General features: G+C 32.1%; 1 protein-coding gene and 1 long non-coding RNA gene across 14 annotated transcripts in view; one reads left to right on the top strand and one right to left on the bottom strand.

The window, feature by feature from the left end:
• The window catches only part of LOC111088908, an 18,182-nt gene extending 10,922 nt beyond the window's left edge, over nt 1–7,260 (bottom strand). Inside the window, exons 1-4 of one of the 7 annotated variants that reach the window (XR_002613285.1) lie at nt 6,980–7,260; nt 5,663–5,684; nt 4,835–5,047; nt 178–424 (exon numbers count right to left, since the gene is read on the bottom strand). This is a non-coding gene — a long non-coding RNA (uncharacterized LOC111088908). Of the gene's footprint in view, nt 1–177; nt 425–3,368; nt 3,502–4,499; nt 5,048–5,662; nt 5,685–6,979 lie in introns of those variants that run through there. The other 6 variants (XR_002613283.1, XR_002613284.1, XR_002613282.1 and 3 more) reach the window with 6 other exon arrangements.
• A 1,786-nt stretch (nt 7,261–9,046) lies between these two features.
• Nucleotides 9,047–17,972, top strand: part of LOC106471575 — a 39,892-nt gene continuing 30,966 nt past the window's right edge. The window contains exons 1-3 of one of the 7 annotated variants that reach the window (XM_022400182.1): nt 9,063–9,336; nt 11,962–12,020; nt 15,729–16,220. In XM_022400182.1, the coding sequence (XP_022255890.1) occupies nt 15,834–16,220 (387 nt within the window). In that variant the 5' untranslated portion in view covers nt 9,063–9,336; nt 11,962–12,020; nt 15,729–15,833. Of the gene's footprint in view, nt 9,337–11,961; nt 12,021–15,728; nt 16,221–17,972 lie in introns of all 7 variants that reach the window. The other 6 variants (XM_022400189.1, XM_022400185.1, XM_022400186.1 and 3 more) reach the window with 6 other exon arrangements.

The following is a 17,972-nucleotide window of genomic DNA, read 5'->3' as shown; positions in this document are numbered from 1 at the left end:
TGTCGCTTAAGTTTCGTCGGAACGAAGTTACGGAAAATCAATTAACAAACGGAGACGTAACAGTATTAAAACCCAGTTTCTAGAGTTGTAAGTCCGCAGTCATACCGCTAAGTATTAATTAAAAGTATTTCAGGGATACAATAATAAAATTCACTCGTGTAAAGTTGCATTTCCTCATGAATTGTTTTTTTATTTAATTATCTAATCCATGCAATATGTTCACTTTCATTATTCATAACTAAAAGAATGCGAATGGACCACGCATTCCCGATCGGAAAAGCCAAGTAAAAAGGTGAAATTCCTCAAGCAAAGTTACATTCCTCGGGAATGTAATATTTCGATCCCTGAATTTCAATGAAGAAAAACATTTGAAGTGAGACAATACTCCCTGTATGTATCGCTACAACTTGGAACTGTAATTTATCTGTTAAATAAATAAATAAAAATCTTTTATTTTTAAGAATTGACTTCCATAAGTAGCTCGTGACAAATTACACTCTGAATTTCATTCCAATCAATATAAATTAACTAATATTAACGGTAATTTTAGAAAACTTCACACTTTTACTGTTTCTCCTAATCTTATCTGGTCTTCTAACCCTCAATTTATCACCTACGTTTTAGTAGGATTACCGTTACTACAAGTATGGTTCACACATTGCATCTATTGAGAAAATTTATATTCTTGTCTGTTATAACACTCATGAAGAACTGATTCCCCAAAGATGGGCAAAATCATCGATTTTTAATGTAAAATTCATACAGGATCCCCACCCTGCAATAATTAGTGGGATATATGTAGTACTGATGATATTTTTGTTATTATTAGAGACTGCAAGTATTTAAACTAAGCCTAAAATGTAATTTAGGCTGCACTCGTTAATTAAGCCACATTGAAAGCGGCAAGAACAAAATTATGAGGAACATAGGATATATCGTACTTGGTACAGCAACATATTATACCGATATTTTAATTTTTATCTGATACATATTTAAATGTATTGTTATATTCCTAAATTGTTTAAAGCAGTATACAGACTTTATAGCCTAGTTTATTTTCCTATTTACTTTTCCCAGTTACTTATGAATTGTAAAAAAATTACATGTAAATTTTTACTTTTAATTTGTGAAATTCTTTAGGTACATCAAAATAATAAACATTTCTACAAGAATGTGGCCCGAGTGATGCTTATTTGCTTCTATATATTAGTTAAAGTACTAGAGTATATGTAAATTACTATTTTATGACTTTTTAATGGCACACATACAACTGTACTTTCTTGAATTTATATTAATGTGTACAATATTAATATTATACTATATTTTCACAAACACTGAATTCTAACCTATGACATATCAATGCAAAGATATTTTGAATATGCAAATTAATCAGTAAGTTGCATGACAACCACAACTAATATAAAGTTATGGTGGCATGGCATGTATTAGAACTACATTTTAGAAACTTTGTTTGGCATTTCATACATAGTGTCATGACACTAAAAATTTTGTAAAAGATATGAAACAACACTTTCTGATGCAAAATATCCATACAGTAAGATCATCAAGATGTGTTCAGATCAAGGATTTTGAATTTCCAAGATGTAGATATCCCTTATACTTAATGCCATAGGAAAAGAAATGAGTATGAGTCAACTTGGGGCACCAGAACCATCCAGAAAAGGACAAACAACAAGTCATATCTCAGACATAGTAAGCAATGTGTGGAGTCTTGTAAAAAATGAGCTTCCACAAACACAAAGGCCAGTGGCAGAAGTTGTCCATCTGCCTTATGCAAAAACATACAATGCAATCAAGAAAGATATATATTTAGAAAAGTGTTCACATGTACAAAAGTTGCTTCCATAACATATCTGTTCAACTATCACAAACCTAAAGCAACTGGGGAATAACACAGTTTTCATGCCATGTCAAGTTACTGGACACAGCCCTATGGACTTCTTTATACTCTAGAGGGAACATAGAAAGCATGCAGGAAAGGGTGGTGTGCATAGTCATGAAAGCCTTATGACAGAAACTTCTGCAATGGAAACTACACTGCAGGGTTATATTCAAGATGCTGTTAGATATAGCATGACCAAATGCACATGGTGATATGAAGTATAACAACATTGTGAGGCTCCAAAATCATTTTAATATAATGTATTTAACTTCAGAATTTTAGTTTATTTGCTTTTATCCTCTGTAAATTAGAGCTTAGCTAAGTTTGGGATGTTGCAGTAGCTCTGATGTAAAACTTCTTTTATTTCTTATTTCCTTTATACATTTAAATGTTACTTATTCTTAGAAACAAATAAAACATACATAACATATGAACAAAATTGCACAAATAACACAAAAAGTACTGACCATCTTGACATGTAATGGCACACATGAACTCACAGAATTTTTAAAATTCACACCAAAATAATTGTTAAGACAATGATCATTGCAAGTAGTGCTTAATATGATGTTGATAAGACTTTGACCTTATAAATAATCACATGTTTAAAAATGTATACAAAATGGTTTAATTTGTTCATACCTTATTGTGTTATAAGTGAAAAAAAAAGTCATTGTTACAACATAGAAATATGTTGAATATTGATACTATTTAAAAGACACAAAAAATGTGATGAAGATTTTCATACTTGTACCACACACTTAGAACATGAATAATTGACCTTCAAAATGGTCACTTCTCAATTAGCTTAAATTTACTCTTTTGCTGTATGTACATTTTTCAATAAACTACAGCACATGATAAAATGACATAGATTAAACCTAAAAAAACAAAACCAAACAAGAATGTTCTCAACTTTTTAAACACCCTTTTGAGAATTATCTTTTTCCATGTTAGGAAATATTCTGATTATTAAGATCTGTTTAGTATTAGAGACAAAATAGAGCATTTATTCGATAATGTGATCTTAACTTTTAAAGTATCTATTTTTGTTTGGAATATATTTTTTTGACAAATTTGTAGAATAGTCAACTTTGTTTAACAATATAAATTTACGATATCCTATTCTGAAGCAAAGTATTCGATATATTAAAGTAATACAACTGTTTATGCAACAAATAAACACTGGTCTTTGTTGAATTAATCAGCAAAGAAAACTTTTATCATTTCAAAGATTAAAGTCATGAAAAACATTTTCATTTGCTAATCAATTCAAATCTTGTACTTTTTTTTCTTTGACATAATATAATTGATGTTTTTCCTTGTTTGATTTATTTTTTACCAATATATTTTTACAGTAATCCTTTAAATATGAAAAATTCACCTTAAACTCCAATCACTTTTTGGCAGAAACTCCCTTTTTTTTGCAGAGATATTCATGGGTAATACAACAGGATAACGTTACTGCAGAGATATTCATGGGTAATACAACAGGATAACGTTACTGCAGAGATATTCATGGGTAGGGACAATATTTTGACCAGATAATGAAGTTTTTTCTGCACGTGCTAAATAAAAATTCTTCACACAAGTGACTCCTGAAATTAAATCTCAAACAGCTGTATTGATAAATAAGCATATTTAATGAAAAAGGTTTTGCAATTATACAAAGATTCCTGTGGTAAAATGTTTATTGTGTCAAATGGTTGAAAACCATCTGGAGAGTTTTGATAACATCACCTATAAGTTTCTTGACCAAAATTGCTTGAAAAGTAGTTTCTCCAAACTTAGTCCAGTTTTCAGAAGGCTACATTGTCATCATAAGAAAGCTTTTGTCAAACTATGAGATGTGAAAATGACAATGAGAGCTGTCTTAAATATCACAGTCACTTCCCAGCACTAAACACTAACAAGAGAATGACTTGAAACAAATTCTTCTGAAATATATTAATATTTTATATATTAATGATATTCAACATGGGAAACTGCTTCTAAAAAAATGTATGCATATTTCAAACAAATGGAACACTAAACTGGCATCAAATTAATTTGATTTTAAGAAATATTTGAAATTTATCATGTTGGGAGACGTATTATTTCTGAAACACTACTCACCTTTTCACAGAACAGAAAGTTATTATTTCACACCAATGCGAAGCCTTTGAATGAAACGTCCATCCCTACACTCTGGTCTATAATGCATTAGACTATAGCCCTCCAAGATGAAGGCAATACATCCTCCATGCACAGTACTCCCCTTGTACATACGGTGTATATCAAGGGCTCATCCTTTGCTCAGCCTCTTCTAGTTATTTAGATGTGTTTATTTCATTACAAATTATGGAAATTGTGCGATTATTATTAAAAACTTTAGGTAACATTCAAAGTGTTTTCTTTTTTACCTTTATTTTTTTGATTTCAAGAAAGAATAATCCATAAATTTTAAACTTTCAGTTACAGCTTCTGATAAGTTATCTTTCCGTACATTAATTTGATTTCTTCTTTTAATGAAACTAAGAGATTTTAAGATATATATGTGTTCCAAAGCACATCAATCACTCCTTCCTGCTACCTTTTCATAATCTATCTTGTGTATGAGGATAATGCTTTTCCAGCATCCTTTTCAACAGTTTATTTGCACAGAAATCCATAGGCATTGCATCTGGCAACTTGCCAAGTATGCCTTAATATGGAATAGTATGAATACCTGTTTCCTTTTCTAGATGCTCGAGGATGTGACAGTTAAATGGGTATGTTGTTGAAGCAGCTTGTGTCACTTTTCCCAAATGTATATCTTTTTTTACTATGTTGCATACTGTTGCCTGGGGCACAAAGATGTTTTTTATCATTAACTTTTGTGTTTGTAAATTCTCACCTGTTATAAGATGCCTTAATTTGCTTACCATGGTTGAAGTTTGACTTGTTACACACCTTTTTTTGGGAAGGTCCTGGGTCCCCAAGTTGATCCATGATCAGTTGTCTTCTAATGCCATTAAATTCAATGAATATCCCCATCTTAGAAATTCTAAATCCCAATGTAATCACACCTTTTGATCTGAGTGTATGAATATTTTGCATTGGAAAAGCTTGTTACATATCATTCCCATTCTCAAAAGTGATAAATGTTTGGTGGCATCACAATACCTACAAAATGCCAAATAATATCAAAATGTATTTCTGATATATAGCATTCCATCATGACTTAAAATCAGTATGGGAAAGTTCATTCATTCACTTAGGTGTATTTTATTGAAAACTCTTGAAGTTTCTTAAAATAAAAATTATGTTAAATGTAATTCAAATATAAATGTTATTTTAAGGGGGCCACTGCTCTTTCAACTTGTGTAATAGGGAGAAACCATTAAGAATAATACCAACATTTAGAATTAGTTGAAATATTCTAATCCTGTAAAAAAAAAAAACGCTAATAAGTTTTAAGCTAATAAGAAGGCATTATGCCAATTATATAATACATCAACATACATATCTGTATATTAAACAATATTATTATATAGTCAATTAAGTATAAAAAGTGCATGACTTTTCTGACAACTTTCTAAATTAAATTTTTAAAACTATTCTTTTAAATATATAGAAACATAACAAAACATATTAAACAAAGGAAAAGAAACCATGAACTTAACATCAGCATTAGAAGCTAAAGAAATCATAGCACTACAAATGAACTATAATCGAGTAGCAATATAGTAGATTAAAATAAATGAAATAGAAAAAAGGTTTATGTTTACTTGTACATACCTGTGTGTGTTTGTTCTGCTGACTAAACAAGAAAATAAAAAATATGAGTACTAAAACGTACAGGTCATGCTATGTGGCACATATTAAGTAGTTACTACAATTTTGTTATCTTGGTATTTCAATTAATGTAAAAAGTGTGCTAATTTTGCAAACTTGTCTCAAAAGATGTGTTTAAAACTAGTATGCATTTTTCTAAAAGTGGAGAAATCATAACTAGATATTTTGCAAAAATAAATTTTCAGTGTGAATCTACAATATACACAGGAGAATCTATGGGCTGTAGTTCTTCAATAAGAAGTATCAAAGAAACAAGTAGTGACTGTGAGTTAAAAGGAAAGAAAGAAAAACTGAACATGGAGTACTTAATGAATGATAGGAGGAACTGTTCTAACATTACATTAAATAAGTACAATCACAAAGACAGACAGCTATTATTTTCATCAAACCAATTTCCTTCACTGTTTAAAAAAACCATTACAATGAACAACTTAAACCATATATATTCTTTGACAACTGTAGGCCTATCCAAATATTATTCAATCTAATAACACATACCATATTATCAAGTATGCCATTTTATGAGCTTATAAATCTGACAGTATATCCTTTTGCCTAAAAATTGCTCTCCATTTGGACTTGTAAAATTTATTCTTGGGTAACCCTACACAGACATTTCATGGGCAGTTTATCCATGGTTCTGAAATTTTCATACATTTAAATGCTTCACCACTTCAGTGGAAATAAGTTGAAATCTTTAAAGTTTTGTATAGACCTACTGATGTATTTGAACATCTTCTATCCTCTATGTAATGACAGTACTCCCAAATGGATGAATGAAACTGCAAGGGTGCATCTCAAGACATTTCCAGATTTCTCAACATGACTCGTATGAGCACTTCATTCTCTTCTACACACTCCCCAGTGGTACAATGGTATGTCTGCAGACTTACGGCGCTAGAAACTGGGTTTCGATACCCGTTGTGAGCAGAGCACATATGGCTCATTGTGTAGCTTTGTGCTTAACTTCAAGTCAGCTTGTCATCACCACCCACCGCCAACTAATGGGATACTCTTTTACTAACGAATAGTGGGATTGACCGTCACATTATAATGCCCCCATGGCTGAAAGTGCGAGCATGTTTGGTGTGACGGGGATTCGAACCCGCGACCCACAGATTGCGAGTCAAGCATCCTAACCACCTGACCATGCCAGGCTCGCACGGTTAGATACCCAGCAAATTATATGCTAAAGCCAAGGTATTTTATACTTTATAGACGATTTTTGAATATCATAATATTTTTCATGATCTAGTTTACCTTATCTGTCATACTCATAGTACCAGTACTACCAAGAAAGAATTAGTTATCCACCTCAAATTTAACTTCTTAACCATCTTTACAATAAGAAATGTTGCCAGATTTGTACTTACAGTAACAGAAACTACAAAAACGGAATAATTTTTGTATTTACAGTTTCACGGAATCTTTATCAAAGTCTGTAAAACATCAACTGCCACAAACGTGGAGCCACCCAGTGGCTCAACGGCAATCCTGACGGCTTATTATATTAAATATTAAATAAAAACCGGGTTTCGATAACCGTGGTAAGCAAGCACTTCACAGATAGCCCATTGTGTTGCTTTGCGCTTAACAACAACCAATCATCACTTTGGGATTTGTTGATTGAGGACGAATAAGTGATTTTCATGATCATCACATATTGTCTTGAAATTCAGCACGGAAATGCTATTTTTAGGCAACAAGAGATGTCATGCTCTTTCGCACTGTAACTAATGTAAAAATAAAACATAAACAACAAAATGATTTTGTATAATAACTAGCCAGTAACTTTCGTATTCTTCAAAGTAGTTCTGTACTAGTTTTGATTTTTTGTCATATAGGTGTATTTTTATAGACATACAATTGCGACTAAAGTACTATTCACGTGCAATATATTGCCCCCCAGTGGCACAGCGGTATGTCTGCGGACTTACAACGCTAGAAACCGGGTTTCGATACCCGTGATGGGCAGAGAACAGATAGCCTATTGTGTAGCTTTGTGCATAATTCCAAACAAACGTGCAATATATTAAAGTATTTGAATAGGAACACCATTGTATATAATATATTGTTCTATTACTTTTTACTTTTTTCATGAAATGTTGGTTACTTATTATAGTACATCGTTATTAACAGCGAAATATATACTTGCTATTCTGCTTATAGAATGAACTTATATATATATACATGGATATATGTATAATTCACAACTTCTTTTCATATGTAGAATTATACACGGAGTTTTCTCTATGTTAAAATTCTTAAATGTGATAAGGAAGCACGTCACATATAGCCCATTGTGTTGCTTTGTGTTTAACAACAATCAACCAACCATCATTCTGGAAGTTGGTACTTGCCCAAAAGATATATCTAAAGTATTTTAGAAAATATCCTAGGGGGCTTCAGAGAATCGTTTATCAGTCCCTAACACTTATATTTAAGTACTTATCAGTTTAGTGTTTTAAATTTGACTTATATTTACGAAGAAAGTCATGAAGTGGCGACGGAAGCAAATAATTATTGGAAGAGTTCAACCACAAAAAAAAAGTTTTAAAGTTTAGTAAAAACCGATAAATGAAAGTTACAATAAAACAAAAGGATTTTTCATTCTCAGTTTTAACCATAGGTGGCAAGTGAGTAGTTTGTTTGGTAGATTATTATGCTATGTCACTTATGTGTGGGGGGGTTGCACAATTGGAAGGAATTAATTCGTGCTTTTAAATGAATAAACTCCCCTTAATGACTAACATATACTATCTTTTGATCTCTGTTTCTCTATCTCTACACGAATAGTGTATAATATTTTGAATTGGTGAAGAGAACGCCCCGTGAAAAACGGGTTTTCTTTGGGGGAGGCCAAGCTTCCCCAAGTGTCTTATACTGTCCGCCCCTGCTTTGAATAAATTCATTTCTCAAGATCAGAATGAGCATCAACTCTTTCTCTATAAATGTTTAGAGCGATTAAAGAATTAAGTGTGTTGAGTCATAGTGCTTCTAAGGTATAACTTAAAGCACGCTGAACAGTTGCTGGGAAAGGAAAATACATATAATCGTACCAATATTATCATTGCGCACATCTTATTTACCAAAGAATTATTTTTTAAACTTAAGACAACGTCTGTCACCGAAACAGAATGTTCTCCAGGCAACACATCATACTTTCGCTGTTCCTTTTATTTATTGGAGTGTCTCAGGCCCTTTCTTTGGCCCCCTTACCACATCCGATGCCAATGGAGTCAGGGGCAGAATTTGCTAATACGTGTAGTTCTTTGTGTCAATTATTGTCTCGTATAACCGCCTAAGGTTGTAGCGCCCTCTTGAATACTGTGTATACGTTGGGAATGGGATAGCTTGGGAAAGTTATTGTATTAAGCTTCAGGGTAAGGGTTAGCTCATTGTGAGAAAGATTAAAATACACTTACTTAGTAAGTAAACTAAATTACGTAGTTATGTTTTATCGTTATTCGTTAATTGTGAAAAAATACGTAAAAACAGGTTTTCTTAGCTTTCGTAGTTGGGAAAGAAAAATGAATAGGCAATCTTCAGCACAGAGTAGGATAGATTACCACTACTAGTACTACTACTACTAGGCCTATTACTGCAATTTTACTGAGGTGAAAGCAGTTTATTTCCGGAATTGAACGCTCATCACTGACATCAGTTTTATTTTCACTTTAAAAATTAAAATTGATTAAGTAAAAGTTTTATTAATATAATGGTTTCTCAAAGTTTGATATCTGTTTCTTTATTTTTATTGTTGTTATAACTTGTACTGTTGACAGTATTGTAATTCATTTTATTTTTACTTTTAGATATAACGTATAAGCTATAAGGCTTTGTATGAAATTATTACTACTGGTCACGTTTCATATATGAATGATAATATTATATAATGCAAACATATTAACTTTACTATTAGTAGTGTAATTAAGATTTTGGCATCATCACTCAACATTCCCCACCATATTATTACTATTAGTATTACTAATACTGTGAACTTCATGAAGCAAACCCAGTGTTAATTTGTATATTGCTGTTCCATAAGTGAAAATGCTTTATAAATAATTTTTCTAAAGGATGCGATATATACATGCTTAAAAATAAAACTAAATATCACAATATTATTTAGGTTCCAAAAAAACTTTTACAATATATTGACATTTAAAACAAGTTACCTATTACAAATACTTGATGCATGTAATTTTTAAAAATCTTTTACAGTAAAATGAGAAATAAAAACCCGGTAGTGGACCAAAATAGGCCTAGTGGAGTTTAGTGTAACTTTAGCCCAGCAATTTCATATCTTGAGTATTTTACCTGTATAGGTTGATGGCAGGAGATCAGGGTTTGATTTTAGATATGGGTACCATATTCCAGGAAGGCAGCAAGCAACTAATCCACTCCTGGCACATGAAGGTAGTCACAAAAAATTTAGGGTTAGACTAGTCACAATGAAAGTAAAGATTGGTTTACAGACTTCGTTGGGATATTTGCCTTTGTGGTGAGGTACACCAAAGGTCCTTCCCGACTGCCTTGTCAGTGAGGCAGAGCAAGAGCATGCCAACTGGGACTCAAAAGATTGTAAATTATGTCTGAGTAGAATAAAGCAAGAGGAAACTGGTGGAGGTTTGTAACAGTTCGGATGTGTAATTTGATTAGTAGACCTAATTGAACCATCTAGGGCCTAATTCCTTCCAAAGTAGGTCCAAGGAAAGCAAATATAAATTTTGGAAGGTTATGAATCATCCTCAGTTAAGGTAGTTTTATTTTTCTAACAGGGCAGTCAACTTTTGGAATGAGTAGCCTTCAGATATGGTAGATGTGGTAACCTAAAGGTAGTTAAAGGGAAGAAGTTTTAACGAATATTTAAATGATAAGGGCTGGCTTTGGGTTTTTTTTTCTTTTAATTTAGTTAGTGGATAAGATGATGTTGATCAGCCAACAGGAATCTTTTTGGTCTTAAATGTCATCTTTTGCAGATTCCTTTATCCTTATATGTGGGCACTTATATTGTGGTAATTCATATGTCTAGTAAATTAAGTAAAATAATTGCATGTAATGTTTTGTTTTTGCACATATTGTATAGCTCATAGTAAAATATTGAATGTTTACATTCCATTATACAGTAGAACTTGGAAGTAATTTATTGTCAGTGTCATGTCAAAACTGTATGTTGAAAAGCCCAGTTTTACATATTCAGGGTATAGTGAAGATATGTTCACTTTATTTTCATGAATTTTATATTACCATGAGTTTCAAATACTATTGTCCAAAGAAATTATTCACATTAGACAACTTGGAATTGGTGTGGGAATATACTTTACCACATATAGCAGTTGATTTGTAGACTTTAAGTGGATGTCTTGTCAAGAGTATAAAAAAATATTAGAACAACTTTTGTTTGCTATTAACCTGCAATGTTCACAGGAAAAGTTTCAAATATTTTAATGCATTTTTTTTGGCAAAATATTATTGAAAGGAAAAGGTAAAACTGATATGGAAAACAAAAGACCATTTAGTTCTTCAAGGCCATCTCTGCACACCCACTTTCAAGGAAAACAATCTTGATCCCACCATTTTTGTTTTTCTGAGAATTATTGATCCCCCAACCTGGAACTTTTGTTAAGTGCCTGTTTCTGCTACTGCCAACAGCAGTTCATTCCATGAGTCATTCACCCTGCTGGTCTTTTTTTTCTTCCAAATGTAAGCTTCTGTCCTTTCTCTAGGGTGACCAGGTTTCCAAACAGAAAGACTGGGATAGCCCTTACCCCTAATTACAAAATGGTTACTACAAATTTGAAGTAATTTAACTTTTATTTAATTTAATTTAAAATTATTGAACTGTTCCACAATATTTCCAAACATATTAACATTCTTATTGTTTTTGAAATAATTCCAACTACTTCTTTCAGTGATAGACACAAAACAAATGAGCAAAATTAATCAAATTATACATCCAAGAAATCACTTAGTACATACTGGACCCAATTCATCATAAAATAGGCTACTTCATACCTGGATTTATTTAAGAATGCATAACATTTTCAAACATACTGCTTTTAGGTTCTAGCATTACCTCAAAGTTTTTAAGACATATTTTTTTGAAGAATAAATAGAATGTAGATGTTCTGTTTTTTTTTTAAATAAGGTTCAGTACATAACTGTGCAAGGTGTATTTTGATGATGAGATCTGCTTTAACTGTCTCCACATTCAGACCTGGGTTTCTTGTCATACACAGATGGAACTGTTGAGAGTCTGATGGCAGGAGAGTACGTGTTAGAACAATGACCAAGTCAAGTAGGCCTATTACGTTTATGATTTGATGTTACTGACAGTTATCGTTCTGCTGGAACATTTTCTATGCTTTAAGAACTTTTCTTGGGACAAACTACCAAAAAATGGGACTGTCAGTATTATTAATGTAAATAAGAAAAAAAGCAACTGCCCAAGCACTGTCCCGTGAAGCATTCCACTTGTAACACAGATCCAGATGGATTGGACTTCTTTAATAACTTTTTCATCTTTTCATAATACAATCCAATCCTTAGTGATGCAAGTTTCGTAGCTAATCTTCTATGTAGTACAATATCAAAAGATTTTTAAAAATCTAAGTAGACCAAGTCTCCACACTTAATTCCACCCAGCTAACACTTAATATTCTCGGTAGAAGTTAGCAGATTAGTATACAAATATTACCCTTTCGTGAACCCGTGTTGATTTTCTTTCATAATATTATTCACAAAATGATTTTGCAAAGCTACTTTTATCACTCTAGAAGATTCCCACTATGTTGTACTAACTGTTCTATAATTTCCATGGTAACTCTTATCACCCCTTTAAGTATAGCAGTATTAGTAACTCTCTGGTCCTGAAGCACCTGCCCACTATGTGTTGACCTACCAGAAATAAAAGACAGAGGCTTGCATATTTAACTTTTGATATCCTTTAAACCTAAGGGTGTCATGGTTTGAAAATGTTTTGACTGGTTACTTATCATATTTGAAACAATTAACTGGTTTTACTTGACTGAAACAGATCACAGGATTAATTAAACCCATGTTTTCGTTTGTGTTGAGTTTTGGGTATTCTCTCTTGCATTAAAAGGCAAGTAGACTATTAAATCAGCCCTCTATTTTGGAATAATCCAGATGAACTTACGTTAAGATAATCAATTTACTCAGTTTAGAATTGGACAAAAAGTAAATCCTTATACATGCTCTCTTTATGTACTTCCTGCATGTGGTATGGCTGAGTGAGCAAACTTTGACCAAAATAATATTTTAGTATGTTGTGTGTGGCAGTATAAATAAAACTAAGTATAAAATATAGCAAAAAAAAGACTAAGTAATGGTTAGGAAAATTTAAAATTCTGAACTGATTAGGGCATTGAATTGAACTGCAACTGGTTATCTGAGTAATCATGATGCCACAGTTTTAAATCTTGAGAAAAAATATTTTCTGGTCTTGACACTTTATTTTTTGTTTCAGTCTTTCTTTGTATCACCAAGAGATGAATATTTACATGATTAGGTACAGATACCCATGTTGCTTTGTGTCATTAAACTCCAACCAACCAACTACATGATTAAGGTCAATCCAAATGTTTCTCATTAAATTATTAACAAGAACTTCTGAGTGAAATTAAAGAAGGGTGTATAATAATAATGTCAATCACAGTATGTCTGCTATATCCAGTGCTGATGAGGACTTACCCAATATCAAGGCTTCTCAGGCTTGCTTAGACACAACAGACACTAGTAGCTGAGATGCTCTGAGTCAAGAATATTTGTGATACCTTATCTTGTAAAAGTCCATTATAAAATAGTAATATTTAGTTGATTTTTAAGGGGAAAAGTCAAAGGGAAAAGAGACTGGGATCTGGTTTCAAGTACTTAGACGTCAAACCTAATTCTGCATTGAATCACACTTTCCCAAATGTTCACCCGCTTCAACTCTTGCGACCATCTTATCTTAAGTAGTTAATAGTAACTAAAATTTCATCCCCTCTGGTTGTTTCTGACTGTTTGATATAAAACTATCCTGAATCACTTCAAGAAACCTCTCTCCCTCACTACTTATCCATACAATCCTAATCAATAAGTTTAAAGTTTACCATAATTATTATATCAGTATCTTTATTAGTAATAACCCTGATCTCATTATACAGTTTCTCATTGGTATGTATCAGATCAGATGGCCAATTAAAAACTTTATACTCTTTAACTCCCTGATTGTAACCAACTTAAACTCTTTTTTCCAGTCTCCTAGTTACCCAAGGTACCTTATCAACTTATTTATTCCCAATTTCCTTATCTACCTCACCACAATGGTTGTTTAAACTGTCTTTAATGAATTTCTGTACATTTTTCCCAAACATTCTGCTACCTAGCCTTCTTAAGTGGTGCCCATGTGTAGCATAAAGTTCACTCTTATCTTGAAACTCCCACAGGTCCAACCAGCTCACCTATTGCTCTAAACATATCCATTATAATCTTTCATTTAAGTCTTTGATCCTGCTGAGTAATTTGTTTCCACGTCTAGCCTGAGTGAATACTCACAAAAAGGCCAGTCTCGTATATTTCTATCCCTAAACCTCTGAAGGGGTTTTTATATGTTTATGCTGTTCTTATGATTTAAAACTCTCAATATGATTCACTTTTACATGCACTACAAAAACAGAATTGGTATACTTAATGAGAGAGTCTATTGATATGTGTGTGTTCTTACCGTCTCCTCATTACAAGTTGCCAAAGGTTCAAATCTATTAGAAATTGTTATCTACGTGTTAACTTAACCTAGCTCTATAGCCTTGATTTTTTTAAATTATTGTACATATATTTTCATGGATTAAGTATGAGCTTTGTTGATAATTTTTTTTGCCATTTACTGTCATGTTATTTAAAATAAAACAAAAACAACTTGCTGTATTAGAAAGAATATTTCAATAACAAAAATAGTTCTTTCATTTAAAGAAATTAACTGGGGGTATAAATGTTGGTAACAAGCAAGTCATTTGGAAGGCAACAAAATAATAATATAAGAACACAGTATCATGTGTAGCAATTAGTGAAAAATAAAAAAATTGATTTGGTATAAATTCTTAATAGGTTTATTGTTAACCTTGTTCATCTATATCTGATACATATATTTGCATGAATAATGATTAAAAATCAAATTTTTAAAATCAATTTCAAATAACAAAGAAATGAGAGACTTCATTTGCTGGTAAATTGAAATAGTGTGGAATATTAGTTCACTGTTATCTAAATGCCACCATCTTGCACTGATTTGGGCTTTACACCAAAATGGTGTGTGTATAGCCTAAAGAGAGATCTCACATCTATCTCATTATCTTAATATTTTAGTACTTTTGCACTCCAGTTTATTAATACTAGAAATGAACTGACTGTTTGTTTCCACAATGGTTCTATTTCTGTACAAAACCCTTGTGTATTTCTCACTGGACATGTTTACATTGGTAATTTTAGATGTCCACTGCAACTATATGAGATGCTAGAGGAGATTTCACTGTTAAATTTTGTGGTGGCTTAATATGAGTGCATAAAACTCACTCTAATCAGACATATTTAAATTTGTTTTTTGTTCTTTTTTTTTCATCTTTACAGCCTTAATCCCAACTAGCATTTTTGGTGATGGGGTTTGAACTCGTGACCCTCAGATTGTGAGTTGAGTTCCCTGACCATCAGGCCTTTGAAATTTATAAAGGCTGTAAAATCTTGCATGTATGATATTATTAAGCTTTAGCCTGATATTTATAATATACCTTGAGCATTAAATGTACTTTTAACTTTTCTCATTACAGTGCATCATAGCTATTAATACTGAAACTTATAAAGACACTTTATTCAAAAGATATAGTTTTATTTTTCTTCCTTGAAGAAGTTCATCCATAGTTTATTATTAGTAGAACCATAATTGTAACTTACCATCTAACTAATCCCTTGATTTACATAGTATTTTCTTTGTGCTCCGTTTCTTTTGCAGGTGTGCATGTAGTGTGTTTCGAGACATTCCTGGGGGTTAGTAGCTTGAACTGAGATTTATCTACTTGGATGTATGTTGAGAGAGAGAGAGAAATAAGTCGACAAAATGAGAGTATGTGCGGCAGGCTCTTGTAAGAGTAATTCTGAATTAAATACGGGATTAGCATTTTATCCTTTACCTAAAGATGAATTTGTAAGAGATCAGTGGATTGATTTACTAGGCATAGATGATTCCACAATATCTGACCAGACAAGGGTATGTTCCTTGCATTTTAAGCCAAAAGATTATGCAACCTTTAAAAGGAACTTAAAAGCTGGCTCACTGCCATCCTTATATCTCTCCAAAGAAAATTCTGTTCCTCTTGTAGAAGTTTCTGATAGCGGTAGTGAACATGGTGATTGTGAAGAAGTCAGAGCAGAAAGTACTCCTGTCAAGGATAGTTTGGATGACGATAGCACACAAGTTAATGCTGAAACAACAAAGGAAGAAAAGGTATTTTTTTTGTTGTTGTTTTGTTTCATGTGTGTAAAATTAAGTTTCAAAAACTGTGTATAAAAAAAGTTTTTTCATTACAATGCATCTTTGATCTTAAATGTCAAAACTTAGAAGGACATTTTATTCAAAAGATAGTTTTTTTATTGAAATATACAAACAAATTAACTTAAGTACTTTATCCTGAGATGTCTCATTAACAGAACAATAATTTGGCATATTTCATTCATATGTTTGACTGATACTGGAGACGAAGTTGCATAGTTAGTTTTATCTTATTTCAACCTTTTCTTATGGTTTACTAAGTGTATGTCGTGTGAAATTCACGAAAGAGTTTATACTTTTAATGATTAAAATGAAACGTATAACTATCTTTATGATTGCTTCCTTTTATTCAGTAAAATCAAGTGGTTTAAAAAAAAAGCCTAACATATACCCCCCACAAGATAATCATATGTTACATGAATTTGATGACACAGCTGTTAAGCCTTACTGGGATCGAAATATTGCATTCCTGAGGAATATTAACTTTCCTTGGGGAATTTGATTTTTTTAGTCGGCTTTTCCGATCGGGAATGCATGGTCCATTCATATTCCTTGTGTTATAACCAATGAAAGTGAACATATTGCATGGATTAAATAAAAAAAAACATTTCATGAGGGAATGCAGCTTTACATGAGGGAATGAATCTTCCTGAAAGCTTTCCCTCAATTGAATGTACTCTTTTTAATTCCTTATTTCTAACCATCCTGTAATATACCCTCCTCCAAAAGATAATCATAGTTATTAGATATAAATTTTACAACTATTAAGCTTTTAAATATTACTCTTCATTGGAAAAAGTATGAAGGATTTCATAAAGTAGAAACACAAGTTTCAAAACCTTTACAATCTGTCTCAAAAAGTTTTGGAGGCATTTGTGGTACAGGGTAGAAAAGCAACTGTATGTGTGCTGAGGTATTCAGTTTAACCCTTATTACAGATGAAGATTTCTTTTACCAAGCTCACTTTTGTTATGTTATGCTTGGCAATATTGTCCCATTGTTTGTAAGAGTTAGTTAAATATTTTATGTATACATGGGTTAATATTTTACATTGACATCTAGCAACATATGGAGTTTAGCTGTCCCATTTCAGCAGGGGCCGAAGGTTGCTCTTAAAAATATTGTAGTTGAGCTTATCCTTGGTAGCTTCAAGTACTTGACATGAGATGTACTTCTTGTGAGTACGAGAATCTTAGTAACGACCAATCATAAAATTAGAGGGGAAAAACGACAAGTTTAATTGTGATGTCATTCATTGTTTGTCTGGAAATGAAGGTGGGAAAAGGCAACTAGTGTGAACAAGTGTTATCCAATCATCCTACAGTATTTAGTTTTCCCTTCATGAATATAAATTATAAAAAACAAAGAGATAACTGGAATTTTTTAGCACCAAGATGCGGAGAAAACAGACTGGCATGAGTATATAAATGATTATTTACAGGGAAGAATTTTCAGAAAAATGTAATGATTCTCTTGTAAACATTTTAGTACATGTAATAAATGTTGAATTTTGGTAAAGAAATCCATGCATATTGTAGGAATGCACTTAAAAACTATTTTGTACTTCATGTTTTAGGCTTTAAAAGAGAGAAGTACACCAAGCTTATAGGGTACATAAATCAGGACATGTTTCACTTATTGATGTCAAGCCTATAGGATACATAAATCAGGGAATGTTTCACTTATTGATGTCAAGCCTATAGGATA

The sequence above is a fragment of the Limulus polyphemus genome, unplaced genomic scaffold, assembly GCF_000517525.1.
Source record: "Limulus polyphemus unplaced genomic scaffold, Limulus_polyphemus-2.1.2 Scaffold4710, whole genome shotgun sequence".
NCBI lineage: Eukaryota > Metazoa > Arthropoda > Merostomata > Xiphosura > Limulidae > Limulus > Limulus polyphemus.
Note: the sequence above shows the minus strand (reverse complement) of the source record. Positions and strands in the feature narration are given on the sequence as shown.